We start from the raw sequence: 16,220 nt of genomic DNA, 5'->3' as shown, positions 1-16,220 counted from the left end.
ACCAGAGGCAAACAGGCATTCACACAGCAGATTGAGGAGCTGAAAAGACAGATTGAAGAGGAGGTTAAGGTAATGAACCTTTAAGTGAGTGTGTATTGGTGGTATTAGTTTAAGGAATTTTGTAAATCCAATCATATTTCTCACAACAGGCTAAGAATGCTCTTGCCCATGGACTGCAATCAGCCCGCCATGACTGTGATCTGCTGAGGGAGCAGTTTGAGGAGGAGCAGGAGGCCAAGGCTGAGCTGCAGCGTGGAATGTCCAAGGCCAACAGTGAGGTGGCTCAGTGGAGAACTAAGTACGAAACTGATGCTATCCAGCGCACTGAGGAGCTCGAGGAATCCAAGTGAGTAACATTCAATGACCAGTTCAGAAGTGCAACATATTAGCACAACTCAAATACAGATCTTAAAATAACTTTTAGATCAAAGCAGTGCTTTCCTATATGCATCTAGGTTTTGAGACAATGTAATGATTTGTTTTTCATTCATGAAACTAATATGGTATAAAGTAGTTTCACTGGTACAATAATCTTATCCTTTTTTAACAGGAAAAAGCTGGCTCAGCGTCTTCAGGAAGCTGAGGAGCAGATTGAGGCAGTGAATTCCAAGTGTGCTTCTCTTGAGAAAACCAAACAGAGGCTCCAGAGTGAGGTGGAGGACCTCATGATTGATGTGGAGAGGGCCAATGGGCTGGCTGCCAACCTGGACAAGAAGCAGAGGAACTTTGACAAGGTAGCATTGTTTACTTTGTGTGGCCAAGCCATATAAACAAATATAGTTATTTTTCCTCATAGTGCCACATAACCAACTGAACTGTATTAATGACGTTATTCAGGTGCTGGCAGAGTGGAAACAGAAGTACGAGGAGGGTCAGGCAGAGCTCGAGGGAGCACAGAAGGAGGCTCGTTCTCTCAGCACTGAGCTGTTTAAGATGAAGAACTCGTATGAGGAATCTCTGGATCAGCTGGAGACCATGAAGCGGGAAAACAAGAACTTGCAACGTAAGTTCTACTTCATGTAACAGCTACATAGCATTCAACTGTGTTAGAATAAAGTGTTATTATTTTGCGTTGTAAGGCTTAACAATATAAAACACATTTATCTCTCTGTAGAGGAGATCTCAGATCTGACTGAACAGATTGGTGAGACTGGCAAGAGCATCCATGAGCTGGAGAAGTCCAAGAAGCAGGTGGAGACCGAGAAGGCTGAGATCCAGACGGCTCTTGAAGAGGCTGAGGTACTATTTTTTACTAGGGAAAATCATGGAAAAATATCCCAAAAAAAGGTTTAATGGTAAATATCAATATTTAATTCTTTGATATCATTAGGGAACTCTGGAACACGAAGAGTCTAAGATCCTGCGTGTCCAGCTGGAGCTCAACCAGATTAAGGGTGAGGTGGACAGGAAGCTGGCAGAGAAAGATGAGGAGATGGAGCAGATAAAGAGAAACAGCCAGAGGGTGATTGACTCCATGCAGAGCACTCTGGATTCTGAGGTCAGGAGCAGAAACGATGCCCTGAGAATCAAGAAGAAGATGGAGGGAGACCTGAATGAGATGGAGATTCAGCTGAGCCACGCCAATCGCCAGGCTGCTGAGTCCCAGAAGCAGCTGAGGAATGTGCAGGCGCAGCTGAAGGTATTTATAGAAAAACAAGCTGTTGTACAGACTATGGTGAGTGCAGGTACATTTAAGCATTCATGTGAATATTTTTCTGTTATTTTTTCACTAGGATGCACAACTGCACCTTGATGATGCTGTCAGAGCACAGGAAGACTTCAAGGAACAAGCTGCTATGGTGGATCGCAGGAACGGTCTGATGGTATCTGAAATCGAGGAACTTAGAGCTGCTCTGGAACAGACAGAGAGAAGTCGCAAGACTGCTGAGCAGGAGCTGGTGGATGCCAGTGAGCGTGTTGGACTTCTGCACTCTCAGGTGAACAAGCCCAATCAGTAAACCCTTCAGTAATTCAAAAATCCAATGACAAATACATAACATGAAAATCAGGCATGTAATGACTAAAGTGCTTTTTTGTCTTTTAGAACACAAGCCTTCTGAACTCCAAGAAGAAGCTTGAGTCTGACCTGGTCCAGGTCCAGAGTGAAGTGGATGACACTGTTCAGGAAGCAAGAAATGCAGAGGAGAAGGCCAAGAAGGCCATCACTGATGTAGGTTTACAATCCATTTGTTCTTACTTTCAGTCCAATGAGAAATTTCTCAATAACATCTTATGCTGTATCTTCTAGGCTGCTATGATGGCTGAGGAGCTGAAGAAGGAGCAGGATACCAGCGCTCACCTGGAGAGGATGAAGAAGAACCTGGAGGTTGCTGTTAAGGACCTGCAGCACCGTCTGGATGAGGCGGAGAACCTGGCCATGAAGGGTGGCAAGAAGCAGCTCCAGAAACTTGAGTCCAGGGTATGATAGTGACGTTAAGAATTTGCACAACCAATGCAAGACTATAGGAAAAGAAAGAGAGATACTTATTGTCTTGTTTATTGAAGGTGCGTGAACTGGAGGCAGAGGTTGAGGCTGAGCAGAGACACGGAGCAGATGCCATTAAGGGTGTCCGCAAATATGAGAGGAGGGTGAAGGAGCTCACCTATCAGGTACAGTCACTTTGATAGTTACCATGTACAGTACAAAAAGATCTTACTTTTTTACCATTGATAACACACATGCAAATCTATACTTCCTATTACAGACTGAAGAGGATAAGAAAAACGGTGCCAGGCTGCAGGATCTGGTTGACAAATTGCAGCTGAAGGTCAAGGCCTACAAGAGGCAGGCTGAGGAGGCGGTAAGGACAAAACAAAGTTTGACAATATGTCCTATTATTTTAATGTACAGTAGTACTATGGATCTTGTTGAACATTTACATTCTTTTCTGTCTTGTATTTCAGGAGGAACAGGCCAACGTCCATCTGTCCAAGTGCAGGAAGGTTCAGCATGAGCTGGAGGAGGCTGAGGAGCGCGCTGACATCGCAGAGTCCCAGGTCAACAAGCTGAGGGCAAAGAGCCGGGACTCTGGCAAGGTAAATATATACGCCGGTTTAGTGAAAAATAACCAACTATGCAATTATTCTTTTATATAAATATATACATAACGATATGTTAGAGCAGATTATTTACAGTATCATTTTCACCTTATAAAGCATTAGGTTTAAATACTAGAAAATTATCAGATCACAATTATTGTCCCCTATTACTTATTCAAACAAACCATTTATGTGTTTCTTACAGGGAAAAGAAGCAGCAGAGTAAAACACACAAGAGTCTGGCTGTGTTGAATCATATAATATGAAATAATTCATGCTGAAACAATAAAGGTTAATCTGTTGATATCAAATTCTGTCTGTAATACTTTCATCGCTTTGCTTCTCTCAAACGTAGATTTTTTTGGCACATGAAAAACGCTTAAAACATTCTTAAAATTTGAGGTGAAGGTGAACAATACGGGCAGTTAAGAATACATACAAGGATGAAAAAAGCAAATGTGTTTTCCTGACCTGGAACACAGGCACAAATAATAATAATAATAATAATTAAAGCTGCAAGCAGCGATGAACAGGCACTCGACCCCTTGCAGGTACTGGCAGACACCAACTTTTACGGCAGTGCACGGCACTCAGACACTGCAAAGCCAACGATTGATTTTGCAGCAGCAATCTGTGTGTGTTTCTGTCTCTGTGTGACCCCACCTGCTCCTGCCTTAAAAAGCTTCCATATGGATGTATTTTAAAATTCTGCGTTGTTGTCAAATAAAAAGGAGTGAGCATGTCTTCTATTCCTAGATCTAGATAATATTACCCCTAATAATCTGAACTAACAACATGATCACTGTCACTAGATAAAAAAACAATTCACTCTCCGCTACAGTAAAAAACAAAAACATTATTGTATGCATTGCTGCGCTGGCACTGTTGCGTTGCTAAATGATAACAACTCACCAGGAGACTTCCCCAACTCTCTGCAATTCCTCATTTGCCTCTCAAGTCTGGCAGGTTCAAAATTACACAACAGCTGGCCTTTCCACCTCTTCCTCATCCCAGTCAGTCGCCATAGTTCTAGTACTAAGCCACCTGCAGGAAGTTGGTCCTCTATAACTTGCACAATGTGTTAACTATCAATGTTCTTTTGATAGCTTTTGTCACGACGGTCCATCAAGTCTATATACAAGTTTTTGTGCAGATTGGACTCACAGCCTAGAAAGAGTTAGGCAAAGTATGGTTCCCATGTGTCAAAGCAAAAAAAGAATTTAAGTTAAAGAAATTCTAACAGCGCCATCTAATGGCCGATTCACTCAAACTTTGGCATGGATGCTCATGCCAATATGCGGAACAACTGTGTCATGTTTGTTGGCAGTCAGAATGATTAGGAACAACTGTGTCATGTTTGGCTTTATTTAGCCTAGTATGAATGTGATTTACAGTATGAATGCATGTTTTATAGAAACAAATAGTCTGTAAGATTTTACAATTTGTCACATACTGTTGGAAAGGAAGATTTTGTATAGTCTTTTACTTTGTGGCTTTTTGAGTTTTTTTTGGCCGTGCTGCTGGTTGTTAACACTTGATCTACTTGTGGTTGTTTTAAAAGAAAGACATTTTCATCTAGAATACGATCCTGAGGCATTGTGCTCCTTGTTTTAACAGACATTTTGATTGATTTGATTTAGTTCATATGCACACATATATGCACACATTCACAAAGATATTTAGATAGGCCTACTTTTTTAAGAACTTTATCACTGGTTTTTGGAGTTCACTGTGCAGTATATTGGGATATAGTTTGTACACACCATCAGCTCAGCTGTACTTCACGGAGGGGTGGGACGAGTGAGTTTTTAAAAGGAGACAGAGGTAGAGTGGTCTGCCCTCCAGCATCTCCAGCCAAAAATATCTTCCCCCGCCTCTGTTGTGAGTTACATCCTGCCAACATGTACACATTAATAATATAATATCAATGTACGCTTTAACATTTTTCACTATAAAGCCGCTGAAACTTGCAGTTTCAATCCTTTCGGCTCCTTGCAGCAGGCGGAGCTGCGACTGGCGCACGCACACACACAATCACACACAGTGGATGGCGGAAAAACCGCAGATGAGATGTACAGGATGACTTAAATTGAGAACAATTGTAATATTGGAGGTGCAATGATAAGTTAAAGTGCCATAAGTACTTTATCAAACTGTATGAACATGTGTCCCAGCCCAGGATAGGAAAGTATGCCTTTATGCTGGATTATCAAGCCGGGTCCCCCTACTACAGCACTAGATGACGGCGCAATGTCCATGAGCAGGCTACCAAGAAAAGGACAGGATAGGATCATAGAGACAGAGCAATTCCTGTTTTTCATCTTTATGAGGCAAAAAAAGTGGCTGGTAAAAGTAACTGAGGCAGGTGGATTCTTAAATCAAAAAATTAACTTTAGGCCCTGGTCAAAGTGTTTTCACATCATGCTTTCTAACTCTGGTACTGTAACTAATCAGCAGACTGGCATTTTTCCGAAGCTTCAACAACTGCCTTGTGCTTGATATGTGCGCCCCCACAACACTAGGCGTCCTCTGACCTCTCTTCCTTCTCAGGATTTATATCTATAGCTGACACATATCTACTTACATTGAGTTGGCGAAATGCAGCACAGAAAAAATGTTGGACGAGTTATTAAAAGAACCCATTTAAACAAACGTGCTTCAAGATTATTACAAAACTGATTGATTTATGGGCTTGCAAAGCTGGCCGAGCATTGTACAAGATGATCAGATAATGCATCTTTTATTTTATAAGGGAAATAACTAAGAGCCACCACATATTTTAAATAATTAGCTAATTTTATCAGTTATCGGTTATTGAAAGGCACTTGTTTGAGTGCAGTAATTATTTCCGTGATCATTATGTGTGGTGGTCATGAATTATTTATTATCATGAACAAAAACAAGTTTACAAGTTTACAAAGCTTTGATAATTTTTCTTTCAAAGAAAACCTAAATAGCATGTCGCTGACTCTGACCAAATGAGGTAAACTCTGGAAGGGGGAGTGCTTTGCTGTGAGAAATCAATCAGTGTGCTGACTGCAACCGCCTTGAACAGGTATCTGGACATCCAATAATCTTAAATAAGAAGCACTGAAGCATAGCTAAAACATTTTATTCATTGTTTCAAACTGTCTGAGACTGTATTACACAAAAGACTTAGTGAACATCCTAGTCAATGAAATCTTAGAAAGATGCATGGTGTATTTTTACTGTACAGTACATTAGACTTGATGGGACATGTAGTACAGTAGATTGTGTGAATTGTACATTTGCATGAAAATTACAGTTTCATAATTCTTTTGGGGCATTTTGATCATTCCCAGAACAGACAAACAAATGTTCAATCAATTATATCTGCATATCCACTAAAACAGTACACACTACAAAAATCCACTAAAATACAATTTGTGGCATCCAGGGCAAATCTCAAAGCATGGCAAGATTTTCTGGTAACACTTACTGTACAGTATGGTTCCTAATGTTTAAAGCCAAATTCCGGTTGGTTTGCACACTCCCACTTTGATACCATGCCCACTTCTCCCCCTTCATACAGCGACTTTTAAAAACAACTCAAATTACAAAATGGAGCTTGACAGAGGGGCCCCTAAGAAATTTGGCTTACATAAGATAGCATATGTTCTACATGGCAGCCCAAGTTAGCTGACAACTGGCTCACTCTGACTGCCTAATCCTAATCATTCTATAATGTGAACTGGATTTCCTTTAAAAAGACATCTCAGAGTCTGAAAGAATCAAAATTAAATTTCCAGAGACATTGACATTTTTGTAAAATCACGTTAAATTAGTTTAAAAAAGGCAATAATAAATGTGCAATTGTAAAAATATATGTTACATTTAATGAAGAATTTGCTTATTTAGAGATTAAAAATATTACATAGTAAGTCATATCTGGGTAAGTTTTAATATACACACAATAGATTGCAATAATCACTATTATAATAAAATTCACATGATTTAAAAAGAGCCAAGTGTAAAAAGTAATTTTTGCTCTTTTGTCTTGCATTTTCAGCAATGGTTGCCAAAAGTCTGAAAAACTAAGACCAAAATCACATAATGACAAAACAAGTTCCAACCCCACTGTTGCTCTAATATACAGTTGTGCACATACGTTTACATACCCATGCTTAAGTTGACTAAAAAGAGGAGCATCCTGATAAAGTTCCCTTGGCCTTTGGAATTAAAATAGCCCCATATCATCACATACCCTTCACCATACATAGCGATTGGCATGGGGTACTTTACATAAAATCATCTCTTTATCATCTCTTTATTAGGATGCATAGGATCCAGGATACTATGCACCCTGATAAAGTTCCCTTGGCCTTTGGAATTAAAATAGCCCCATATCATCACATACCCTTCACCATACATAGAGATTGACATGGGATACTTTCCATAAAATCATCTGTCAATGCAAATCCAACCCACTGTTAGTCTAACTGAAATAAAACCATGTCAATCTCTATGTATGGTGAAGGGTATGTGATGATGAGGGGGTATTTTAATCCCAAAGGCCAAGGGAATTTTATCAGGATGCATAGTATCCTGATCCATGTAATAACTGGCCTTTAATAATAAACATCTGCCTCGATGGGAATTTAACATATAGGGGTGTATACTTATGGCCCGGTATTTTAAAGAAGAACATTTATTTATTCACATTATTTATTCACAAAGAAAATTGGTGTCCTTAAAAATTTGGATTTCACCTTATTTTTTAATTAAGGCATTAGGATAAATTTCCAAAACATGATTTTTTTATTCCTCTTTTTAGTCAACTTAAGCATGGGTATGTAAACGTATGAGCACAACTGTATGTGTAAACTAATCTCATCTAGTCATCTCGAATCACCGCAGCACAAGTAGGTTTAGTAGGAGTCAAGAATTTACCAAACAAGCGCAAGCACGCAATAATTTAAGACCATAATGTCAATGTCCATCTACCTTTTCATGCATTTTCTGTCTGTCAGATAACAAACTTCCACTTATAAATTGAGAATTAAAAATTAAAGAATCTCAATCATCAATTATCAAACATCTGAAAGATAGTAATGTTCATCTTAAGATGTGTCAACACCACCATTTCCTTTTATAATCTTTAATTTAAAAAAGTAAATATGTATTTACATAATATGTTAATATGTTTTAAAAGAAATCAAAAGGTGTTTACTTAGGGTAGAGATTCTCCCAAATATAGAACCAGGAAAAATGCATATGCCTCAGCTGTCACCCTTACCATAACTGGCAAGTAAGACTGCTGCAACCTTTGCTTGGTAAGCACATCAGACTGAATATAAGGGGTCCATGTGGAGGCCTTAGACCATGTGGTGGAAGACCAGTGAAGTTCCATCTTGTGGTGAGGTGATCTACTACTATGCATCGTACCAATTAGTTAAGTCTTCTTTTGGAAATTACTGAACATTATGTAGTTTTTTTAAATATAATGTAATCAGAATTGGAATCAGAATCAGCTTTATTGGCCAGGTTCGCGTAAACAAGCATGGAATTTGATTATGATTAATCGTTGCTCTTAAAGTATATACTTTACTATACAATACTCACTTAACCCTTGTGTTGAGCTGCGGGTCCCCGGTGAACCTCACGTACTATTTGATGTAATTTCACGTGAACTAGGGGGGGCCTCGCCCTTCGGGGTCCCAGAGACCCATCATGCATTGAACGCGTTTCCCGCTCGCCTCATCTTGTCCTTCAGGTCCACGAATCCCTCCTGTATTCAATTGTATTTTTCTGCTACCGTTGCCTGGTCCTCCGGGGACCCGAGACCCATCCTGCATTCATGCGTCTTGAACTAAACAAGTACCCGTGACACGAAGGATAATGCAAGGGTTAACATATAGGAAAAAAAACAAGAAAGACAGTAAGAAATATATAAAAAAATTAAGTTAATAAAAATAGAATTAACAAATTTACAAAAATATATAGAACAATTGAAGAGAGGGAATGAATAGTACAATATGAGTAAATTCTAGACTTAACATTTAAATTTTAAATACAGTGCAAGGCAGTTCAGTGCTAGAATGAATGTATGTATTCAATGCACTCTGTGCATCTTTGACACAAGATTACATTTATACATATTTAGTTTTACATATCTTTACAATGAGATATAAGAAAATATGTTAGATAAAGTAAGTTTCAATTAATTTGAGGTTGTTCAGAGCACCAACTAACCCATGATGTTTTCAATAGGATTGTGGAGTGCAATATTCTTTTCACAAGGGGAACGGATAAGGTATGTTCAACTTTTATTTCAAGTATTTGTGTGTTTTATCTATGACCTTAGGTGTTTTGTATCCAATTACGCCAAAATTAAAATAACGACTAGTGTTAATTCTAACAACAATCAGCCAAGTAAAGTCAAGTGCATTTAAAAAATAAAAACCTATCACAAATTGGTCTCAAGGGGCTTTACAATCTTTACAACATACGACACTACGTCCTCAGACCTTCAATTCGGACTGCTTTAACAGGGGAAAAATGGAAAAAGCCTCAGGAAAAGAAACTGAGCATGAATCTCTCTTCCTGTATGGGGAAGTATTGAAATTACAGCATCGACAATCTGTCTGACGATCTGAAAGGCTTTAACTACGCTCAAGGTCCCTAGTAACAATGTAAAATATATTTTGGTATTAATATATATTGTTGATGATTAGTACTACACCAGGCATTTAGGAACTGTTCAATGATATGAACAGAAACCATCATTCTAAGACTGCTATTGTTTGATTTACTGACTTGTAATAATGCACAGAACTCAATTTGACAGGACTATGTTAATTATTTCATTGGCCTCTATAATTCTGGCCTTTCCAGTCATATGGCTAGAAGACATTACTTTTACTTATATACTGTACACATATGATTACTCAAATTTGTAATTACTCCACAGAAGTAAACCGCCACCATGAGTACGGACGCAGAGATGGCCATTTATGGCAAAGCTGCTGTTTACCTTCGTAAGCCAGAAAGGGAGAGAATTGAGGCTCAAAGTGCCCCATTTGATGCCAAGAGTGCCTGCTACGTGGCCGATGTCAAGGAGCTGTACTTGAAAGCAAAAATCATCAAGAAAGATGGTGCCAAAGTCACCGTTGAACTCCTGGACACTAAGGAGGTTAGTATCATGAAGTAACGGTCAACAGGGAATTCATTGTGATTAGTTCTCATTGTGTCCAATGTCCTGTTGCAGGAGAGGACAGTTAAAGAAGATGACGTCCATCCAATGAACCCTCCCAAGTATGACAAGATTGAGGACATGGCCATGATGACCCATCTCAATGAAGCCTCTGTGCTGTATAACCTCAAAGAGCGTTATGCAGCATGGATGATCTACGTAAGAAAATCTGCCAAATGAGAAAACTATTGTGAATTGCTAATCTTGTAGGAAACATAGCGTTAAGGTTGGAATCTCTATGATCTCTTTCAGACCTACTCTGGGTTGTTCTGTGCCACTGTGAACCCCTACAAGTGGCTCCCAGTGTACGATGCTGAATGTGTAGCCGCCTATAGAGGCAAGAAGCGTATGGAGGCTCCACCCCACATCTTCTCTGTCTCTGACAACGCTTTTCAGTTCATGCTTACTGGTAAGTCATTACCAAAACAACTTAGAATTTATCAGTATTAAGGGGTTTTTGGTGCAGTAAAACAGAACATTTTGTTTTTTAATTACAGACAGGGAGAACCAGTCTGTCTTGATCACGTAAGTTCAGTACGTTTACATTTGTTGACTTTGTTCACAGTCAAATAACTTGAACACATTCTAACAAGTCTATGTCTATACCTAGTGGAGAATCTGGTGCTGGAAAGACTGTGAACACCAAGCGTGTCATCCAGTACTTTGCAACAATCTCAGTTGGTGGACCGAAAAGGGACGAATCAAAGGTATGTCACTGTATGATTACAATTTAGGGTTCTTCCTCTATAGAATATTTTACAAGAAAAAAACAAAAACAAAAAACATTTTCTAACTGTAATTCAATATCCTGGATTATAGGGGTCACTGGAGGATCAGATTATTGCAGCCAATCCCCTGCTGGAGGCCTATGGTAACGCCAAAACTATTAGGAATGACAACTCTTCTCGTTTTGTAAGTATGGAATAATTTCTACACATGAAAGAGGTCTTGTTAAGGATTGCCAATGTGGAGGGAAATTAAAACTCCTTTGTTCCAAACAGGGTAAATTCATCAGAATCCATTTCGGCACGACTGGCAAACTAGCTAGTGCTGATATTGAGACATGTAAGTAATAATAATCATATTACATACAAACAACTGGAATTGAGAATTGGTCAGACTATAATTTATGAACAATATTTGTAGATCTGCTGGAGAAGTCAAGAGTGACATACCAGCTTTCAGATGAAAGAGGCTACCACATCTTCTTCCAGATGATGACCGGCCACATCCCTGCTATACTTGGTAAGAAGATTGAGAGGATGCACATTGTTTAACCTCTTTTCATATGAAAAACATGTTCTGACGTGTTCTTCCTTTTTTGCTCTCCAGATATGGCACTCATCACAACCAACCCCTACGACTTCCCCATGTGTAGCATGGGTCAGATCACTGTGGCCAGCATTGACGACAAAGCTGAGCTGGAAGCCACCGATGTAAGTGATTTTTACTCTCAAATATTTAAATATATCAACATCAAAACTACTCTTAAGTGCATTTTTCTGAAGTGATTATGTTTGTGTGGACCTGTTTTGAACTCAGAATGCCATTGATATCCTGGGCTTCACTAATGAAGAGAAGGTGAGCATCTACAGGATGACTGGTGCTGTGCTCCACCATGGTAACATGAAGTTCAAGCAGAAGCAGCGTGAGGAGCAGGCTGAGCCTGATGGCACAGAGGGTGAGTATTTAATGCCAGTGAATAGCTTGGAAAAAACAGTAAAGGTTTCATATCATGATGGAAATCTCTGCACTATTTTCAGAGGCTGACAAGGTTGCTTACTTGCTGGGTCTGAACTCCGCTGACATGCTCAAGGCTCTGTGCTATCCCAGAGTGAAGGTCGGAAATGAGTATGTCACCAAGGGACAGACTGTACCTCAGGTAATTGAGATAAACTGGTATCACTTCTGTTTAATACTTAATAGACTGGTCCTACCAGAGTCTCATATATTTAATACTGTTGAATCTGCCCAGAGCGACTCTGGATCTGCCATACCCAATCACTAATGTTTGGTTGTGACGTTGGCTTAAGCTTGCCTTAGCCAACTCCTTCACCACTAGTGGAGCGAGCTGATCAATTGTTCTTGAACATTATGGCGTGGAGGGCCACAACATCATGACCACCAAAACTTAGCAAAGCCTGTTCTTGCTCTGGCTTTCACTTCTGGATATTCTGTATTGTTGCCATAACCTGACCGGATGGCTTAGCTCGCACCTTTCTCCGCCATTACGGAACTACATGACGATTGATTTTAAACAAACGACATCCTTGTTTTTATTCAGGTGATGAACGCAGTGCCTGCCTTGGCCAAGTCTATCTATGAGAGGATGTTCTTGTGGATGGTCGTCCGTATCAACCAAAGTTTGGATACTAAGCAAGCAAGACAGTTCTACATTGGTGTCCTGGATATTGCTGGCTTTGAAATCTTTGACGTAAGCTTTATTTCAAACAATTCAGAGGCCAATACTTTTCATGAAAGAATCTTCTTGCCCTACCAGAGATTATACTAATTATTTGTTCCATCACAGTTCAACACCTTGGAACAGCTGTGCATCAATTTCACCAATGAGAAACTGCAACAGTTCTTCAACCACACTATGTTTGTCCTGGAGCAAGAGGAGTACAAGAAGGAGGGTATTATCTGGGACTTCATTGACTTTGGCATGGACTTGGCTGCTTGCATTGAGCTCATTGAAAAGGTAATCAATTTGGTAATTTGATCTAATTTCTTTTTATTTGAATTCATGTATCACTTAATGACATACGTCTTGACATCTTTTACAAGCCCATGGGAATCTTCTCCATCCTTGAAGAGGAGTGCATGTTCCCCAAGGCCACAGACACATCCTTCAAGAACAAGCTGTATGACCAGCATCTTGGCAAAAACAAAGCATTTGAGAAGCCTAAGCCTGCAAAGGGCAAGATTGAGGCCCACTTCTCCCTGGTGCACTACGCCGGTACCGTGGACTACAATATCACTGGCTGGCTGGACAAGAACAAGGATCCACTGAATGACTCTGTCGTTCAGCTGTACCAGAAATCCCCAGTAAAACTGCTGGCTGTTCTGTATCCTCCCGTCGTTGAGGGTATGATAGTAACTACAGTTAACTAAAATACATTTTAATGTTAAACTATATATTTTTAACTAACTGTAGCATGTGCTCATGTAAATGATATGTTCCAATCTAACATAACATGTCTATTTAAAAAATGTACAGAAACTGGTGGTGGAAAGAAGGGTGGCAAGAAGAAGGGTGGTTCCATGCAGACTGTGTCTTCACAGTTCAGGGTAAGGTTTAACATTGCAAAATTATCTCATATACAGCATTTCAATGTATGCTCAACTCTAATGGGGAGTTATATGCATTATATAAATCACCATTTTGGATCTACAGGAGAACTTGGGCAAGCTGATGACTAACTTGAGGAGCACCCATCCTCACTTTGTGCGCTGCCTGATTCCCAATGAGTCAAAGACTCCAGGTACATAGAAAAATGATCTCAAGAGGTTCTTTGAGTGATTTTTTTGTTGGTATGCTTTACCAAATTTTAGAGCCTTAATATTTGTTCAAGGAAGCAATTGAGAAATGTAATGTTTACAGGTCTGATGGAGAACTTCCTGGTCATCCACCAGCTCAGGTGTAACGGTGTGCTGGAGGGTATCAGAATCTGCAGGAAAGGTTTTCCCAGCAGAATTCTCTATGCTGACTTCAAGCAGAGGTATTGATAGATACTTGAAGAATGATGATAGATTATTAAAAGAAATGATCATACTGACCATTAACTCTCATAAAAAGGTACAAGGTGCTGAATGCCAGTGTCATCCCCGAGGGCCAGTTCATTGACAACAAGAAGGCTTCAGAGAAGCTGCTTGGGTCAATTGATGTTAATCATGATGAGTACAAATTTGGACACACAAAGGTAAGTCACTTGATTGCAATTTTTGCAAACATTTAAATGATAGGCAGTGCAGTTTGTCTGTTAAAAAAAGTTTTTTAGAAAATGGATAACTTGCACCACCATGTGGACATTAATAAAGCATGTTGCAAACGACTAGTAACACTGCCCATAAAAGATAAGTATTCTAGAAAAAGCACAGCTGCCACGAACCATTTAGAATACCGTAATTTTGTTTCACTGTTTACGGAATTTTGCTCCATAACCTGAATCTGATGTATATGTAAATCTGAGGATCACATGATTGTGTGGGGTACATGCTCTTTGAGTCATTTCTGGTTTAATGTTTAGAATAGTGTGTGGTGCAGACATGAAGTTAATTTCCATTTTCTCTTTGATCAGGTTTTCTTCAAGGCCGGTCTCCTGGGTGTCCTAGAGGAGATGAGAGATGAAAAACTGGCATCTCTGGTCACCATGACTCAGGCTTTGTGCCGTGGTTTCCTCATGAGAAGAGAGTTTGTGAAGATGACAGAGAGGAGGCATGTTGAAAACAAGTTTGAGTGCAGAGCGGCAGAATGAATAATGAAGAATAACTTTGCCCCTAACTGCAACTTCTTTTTAACAGGGATTCTATATTTACCATCCAGTACAATGTCCGCTCATTCATGAATGTCAAACACTGGCCATGGATGAAGGTGTACTACAAGATCAAGCCTCTGCTGAAGAGTGCTGAAACTGAGAAGGAGCTGGCATCTATGAAGGAGAACTTTGATAAGATGAAAACTGACTTGGCTGCCGCCCTGGCCAAGAAGAAGGAACTGGAGGAGAAGATGGTGTCCCTTCTGCAGGAGAAGAATGATCTGCAGCTGCAAGTAGCATCTGTAAGTACACACTAACGGACAGTTCTGCTTTTTCATGTTTTTTTATGTTAATGTAATGACATCTCTTTTTGAAAAACTAACTAGGAATCAGAAAATCTGAATGATGCTGAAGAGAGATGTGAGGGACTCATCAAGAGTAAGATTCAGCTGGAGGCCAAACTCAAAGAGACAACTGAGAGACTGGAGGATGAAGAGGAAATCAATGCTGAGCTCACTGCCAAGAAGAGAAAGCTGGAGGATGAATGCTCTGAGCTCAAGAAGGATATTGATGACCTGGAACTTACCTTGGCCAAAGTGGAAAAAGAGAAACATGCCACAGAGAACAAGGTTTGTAAATAATAATCTGTCTAGCTGATCAAGTATGATTATAATGATAACCATTTAAAGACAAGATTCTTCTTGCACACTTAGGTTAAGAACCTGACTGAGGAGATGGCCTCTCAAGATGAGAGTATTGCTAAGCTGACCAAGGAAAAGAAAGCCCTTCAGGAGGCTCATCAGCAGACTCTTGACGACCTGCAGGCAGAGGAAGACAAAGTCAACACTCTGACCAAGGCCAAGACCAAGCTTGAGCAGCAAGTGGATGATGTAAGTAAACAAAGTCTCTTGGATTGGCAAAGCAAGAGCATTCCTCTTGAATGTGATGGTTAAAAACTCGTAATCGTATTTTTAAGCTTGAGGGTTCTCTGGAGCAAGAGAAGAAGCTCCGTATGGACCTTGAGAGGGCCAAGAGAAAGCTGGAGGGTGATCTGAAACTGGCCCAGGAATCCATCATGGATCTTGAGAATGACAAGCAGCAGTCTGATGAGAAGATCAAAAAGTAACGTAATTTTTGAATTTGTACGAACTATTCTTTTAAAAATTGCGGTCAACTGCATGAACTCTATGTACTTTAAAATTCACACAGGAAGGACTTTGAAATCAGTCAGTTACTTAGCAAGATTGAAGATGAGCAGTCACTGGGTGCTCAGCTCCAGAAGAAGATCAAGGAGCTCCAGGTGACATATCGCATTACACAAAACATTTGTTTCCAAAGTTGTGTATTAAAAGTGAAAATGTACTGAAAGTCATCAAATCTATGTTCAACAGGCTCGTATTGAGGAACTGGAAGAGGAGATTGAGGCTGAGCGTGCTGCTCGTGCCAAGGTTGAGAAGCAGAGAGCTGACCTCTCCAGGGAACTTGAAGAG

General features: G+C 39.8%; 2 protein-coding genes across 2 annotated transcripts in view; both read left to right on the top strand.

The window, feature by feature from the left end:
• Nucleotides 1-3,346, top strand: part of LOC117935201 (myosin heavy chain, fast skeletal muscle-like) — a 9,862-nt gene extending 6,516 nt beyond the window's left edge. Inside the window, exons 26-38 of the mRNA XM_034857339.1 lie at nucleotides 5-69; nucleotides 150-346; nucleotides 551-734; nucleotides 838-1,003; nucleotides 1,115-1,239; nucleotides 1,331-1,639; nucleotides 1,734-1,937; nucleotides 2,045-2,170; nucleotides 2,249-2,419; nucleotides 2,506-2,610; nucleotides 2,706-2,801; nucleotides 2,905-3,036; nucleotides 3,245-3,346. Of these exons, the coding sequence (XP_034713230.1) occupies nucleotides 5-69; nucleotides 150-346; nucleotides 551-734; nucleotides 838-1,003; nucleotides 1,115-1,239; nucleotides 1,331-1,639; nucleotides 1,734-1,937; nucleotides 2,045-2,170; nucleotides 2,249-2,419; nucleotides 2,506-2,610; nucleotides 2,706-2,801; nucleotides 2,905-3,036; nucleotides 3,245-3,265 (1,901 nt within the window). The 3' untranslated portion in view covers nucleotides 3,266-3,346. The remainder of the gene's footprint in view (nucleotides 1-4; nucleotides 70-149; nucleotides 347-550; nucleotides 735-837; nucleotides 1,004-1,114; nucleotides 1,240-1,330; nucleotides 1,640-1,733; nucleotides 1,938-2,044; nucleotides 2,171-2,248; nucleotides 2,420-2,505; nucleotides 2,611-2,705; nucleotides 2,802-2,904; nucleotides 3,037-3,244) is intronic.
• A 6,624-nt stretch (nucleotides 3,347-9,970) lies between these two features.
• LOC117935200 (myosin heavy chain, fast skeletal muscle-like) overlaps nucleotides 9,971-16,220 on the top strand; it is a 9,746-nt gene continuing 3,496 nt past the window's right edge. The window contains exons 1-25 of the mRNA XM_034857337.1: nucleotides 9,971-10,192; nucleotides 10,268-10,411; nucleotides 10,505-10,661; nucleotides 10,750-10,777; nucleotides 10,863-10,959; nucleotides 11,072-11,164; nucleotides 11,254-11,317; nucleotides 11,399-11,497; nucleotides 11,585-11,688; nucleotides 11,795-11,933; nucleotides 12,016-12,134; nucleotides 12,537-12,686; nucleotides 12,783-12,953; nucleotides 13,040-13,340; nucleotides 13,473-13,543; nucleotides 13,650-13,737; nucleotides 13,857-13,974; nucleotides 14,052-14,175; nucleotides 14,554-14,690; nucleotides 14,777-15,032; nucleotides 15,117-15,359; nucleotides 15,444-15,620; nucleotides 15,707-15,852; nucleotides 15,940-16,030; nucleotides 16,122-16,220. Coding sequence (XP_034713228.1) covers nucleotides 9,986-10,192; nucleotides 10,268-10,411; nucleotides 10,505-10,661; nucleotides 10,750-10,777; nucleotides 10,863-10,959; nucleotides 11,072-11,164; nucleotides 11,254-11,317; nucleotides 11,399-11,497; nucleotides 11,585-11,688; nucleotides 11,795-11,933; nucleotides 12,016-12,134; nucleotides 12,537-12,686; nucleotides 12,783-12,953; nucleotides 13,040-13,340; nucleotides 13,473-13,543; nucleotides 13,650-13,737; nucleotides 13,857-13,974; nucleotides 14,052-14,175; nucleotides 14,554-14,690; nucleotides 14,777-15,032; nucleotides 15,117-15,359; nucleotides 15,444-15,620; nucleotides 15,707-15,852; nucleotides 15,940-16,030; nucleotides 16,122-16,220 — 3,423 coding nt within the window. The 5' untranslated portion in view covers nucleotides 9,971-9,985. The remainder of the gene's footprint in view (nucleotides 10,193-10,267; nucleotides 10,412-10,504; nucleotides 10,662-10,749; nucleotides 10,778-10,862; nucleotides 10,960-11,071; nucleotides 11,165-11,253; nucleotides 11,318-11,398; nucleotides 11,498-11,584; nucleotides 11,689-11,794; nucleotides 11,934-12,015; nucleotides 12,135-12,536; nucleotides 12,687-12,782; nucleotides 12,954-13,039; nucleotides 13,341-13,472; nucleotides 13,544-13,649; nucleotides 13,738-13,856; nucleotides 13,975-14,051; nucleotides 14,176-14,553; nucleotides 14,691-14,776; nucleotides 15,033-15,116; nucleotides 15,360-15,443; nucleotides 15,621-15,706; nucleotides 15,853-15,939; nucleotides 16,031-16,121) is intronic.

The sequence above is a fragment of the Etheostoma cragini genome, chromosome 19 (genome assembly GCF_013103735.1).
Source record: "Etheostoma cragini isolate CJK2018 chromosome 19, CSU_Ecrag_1.0, whole genome shotgun sequence".
Lineage (NCBI taxonomy): Eukaryota > Metazoa > Chordata > Actinopteri > Perciformes > Percidae > Etheostoma > Etheostoma cragini.
This window is presented reverse-complemented; position numbering and strand designations above follow the sequence as displayed.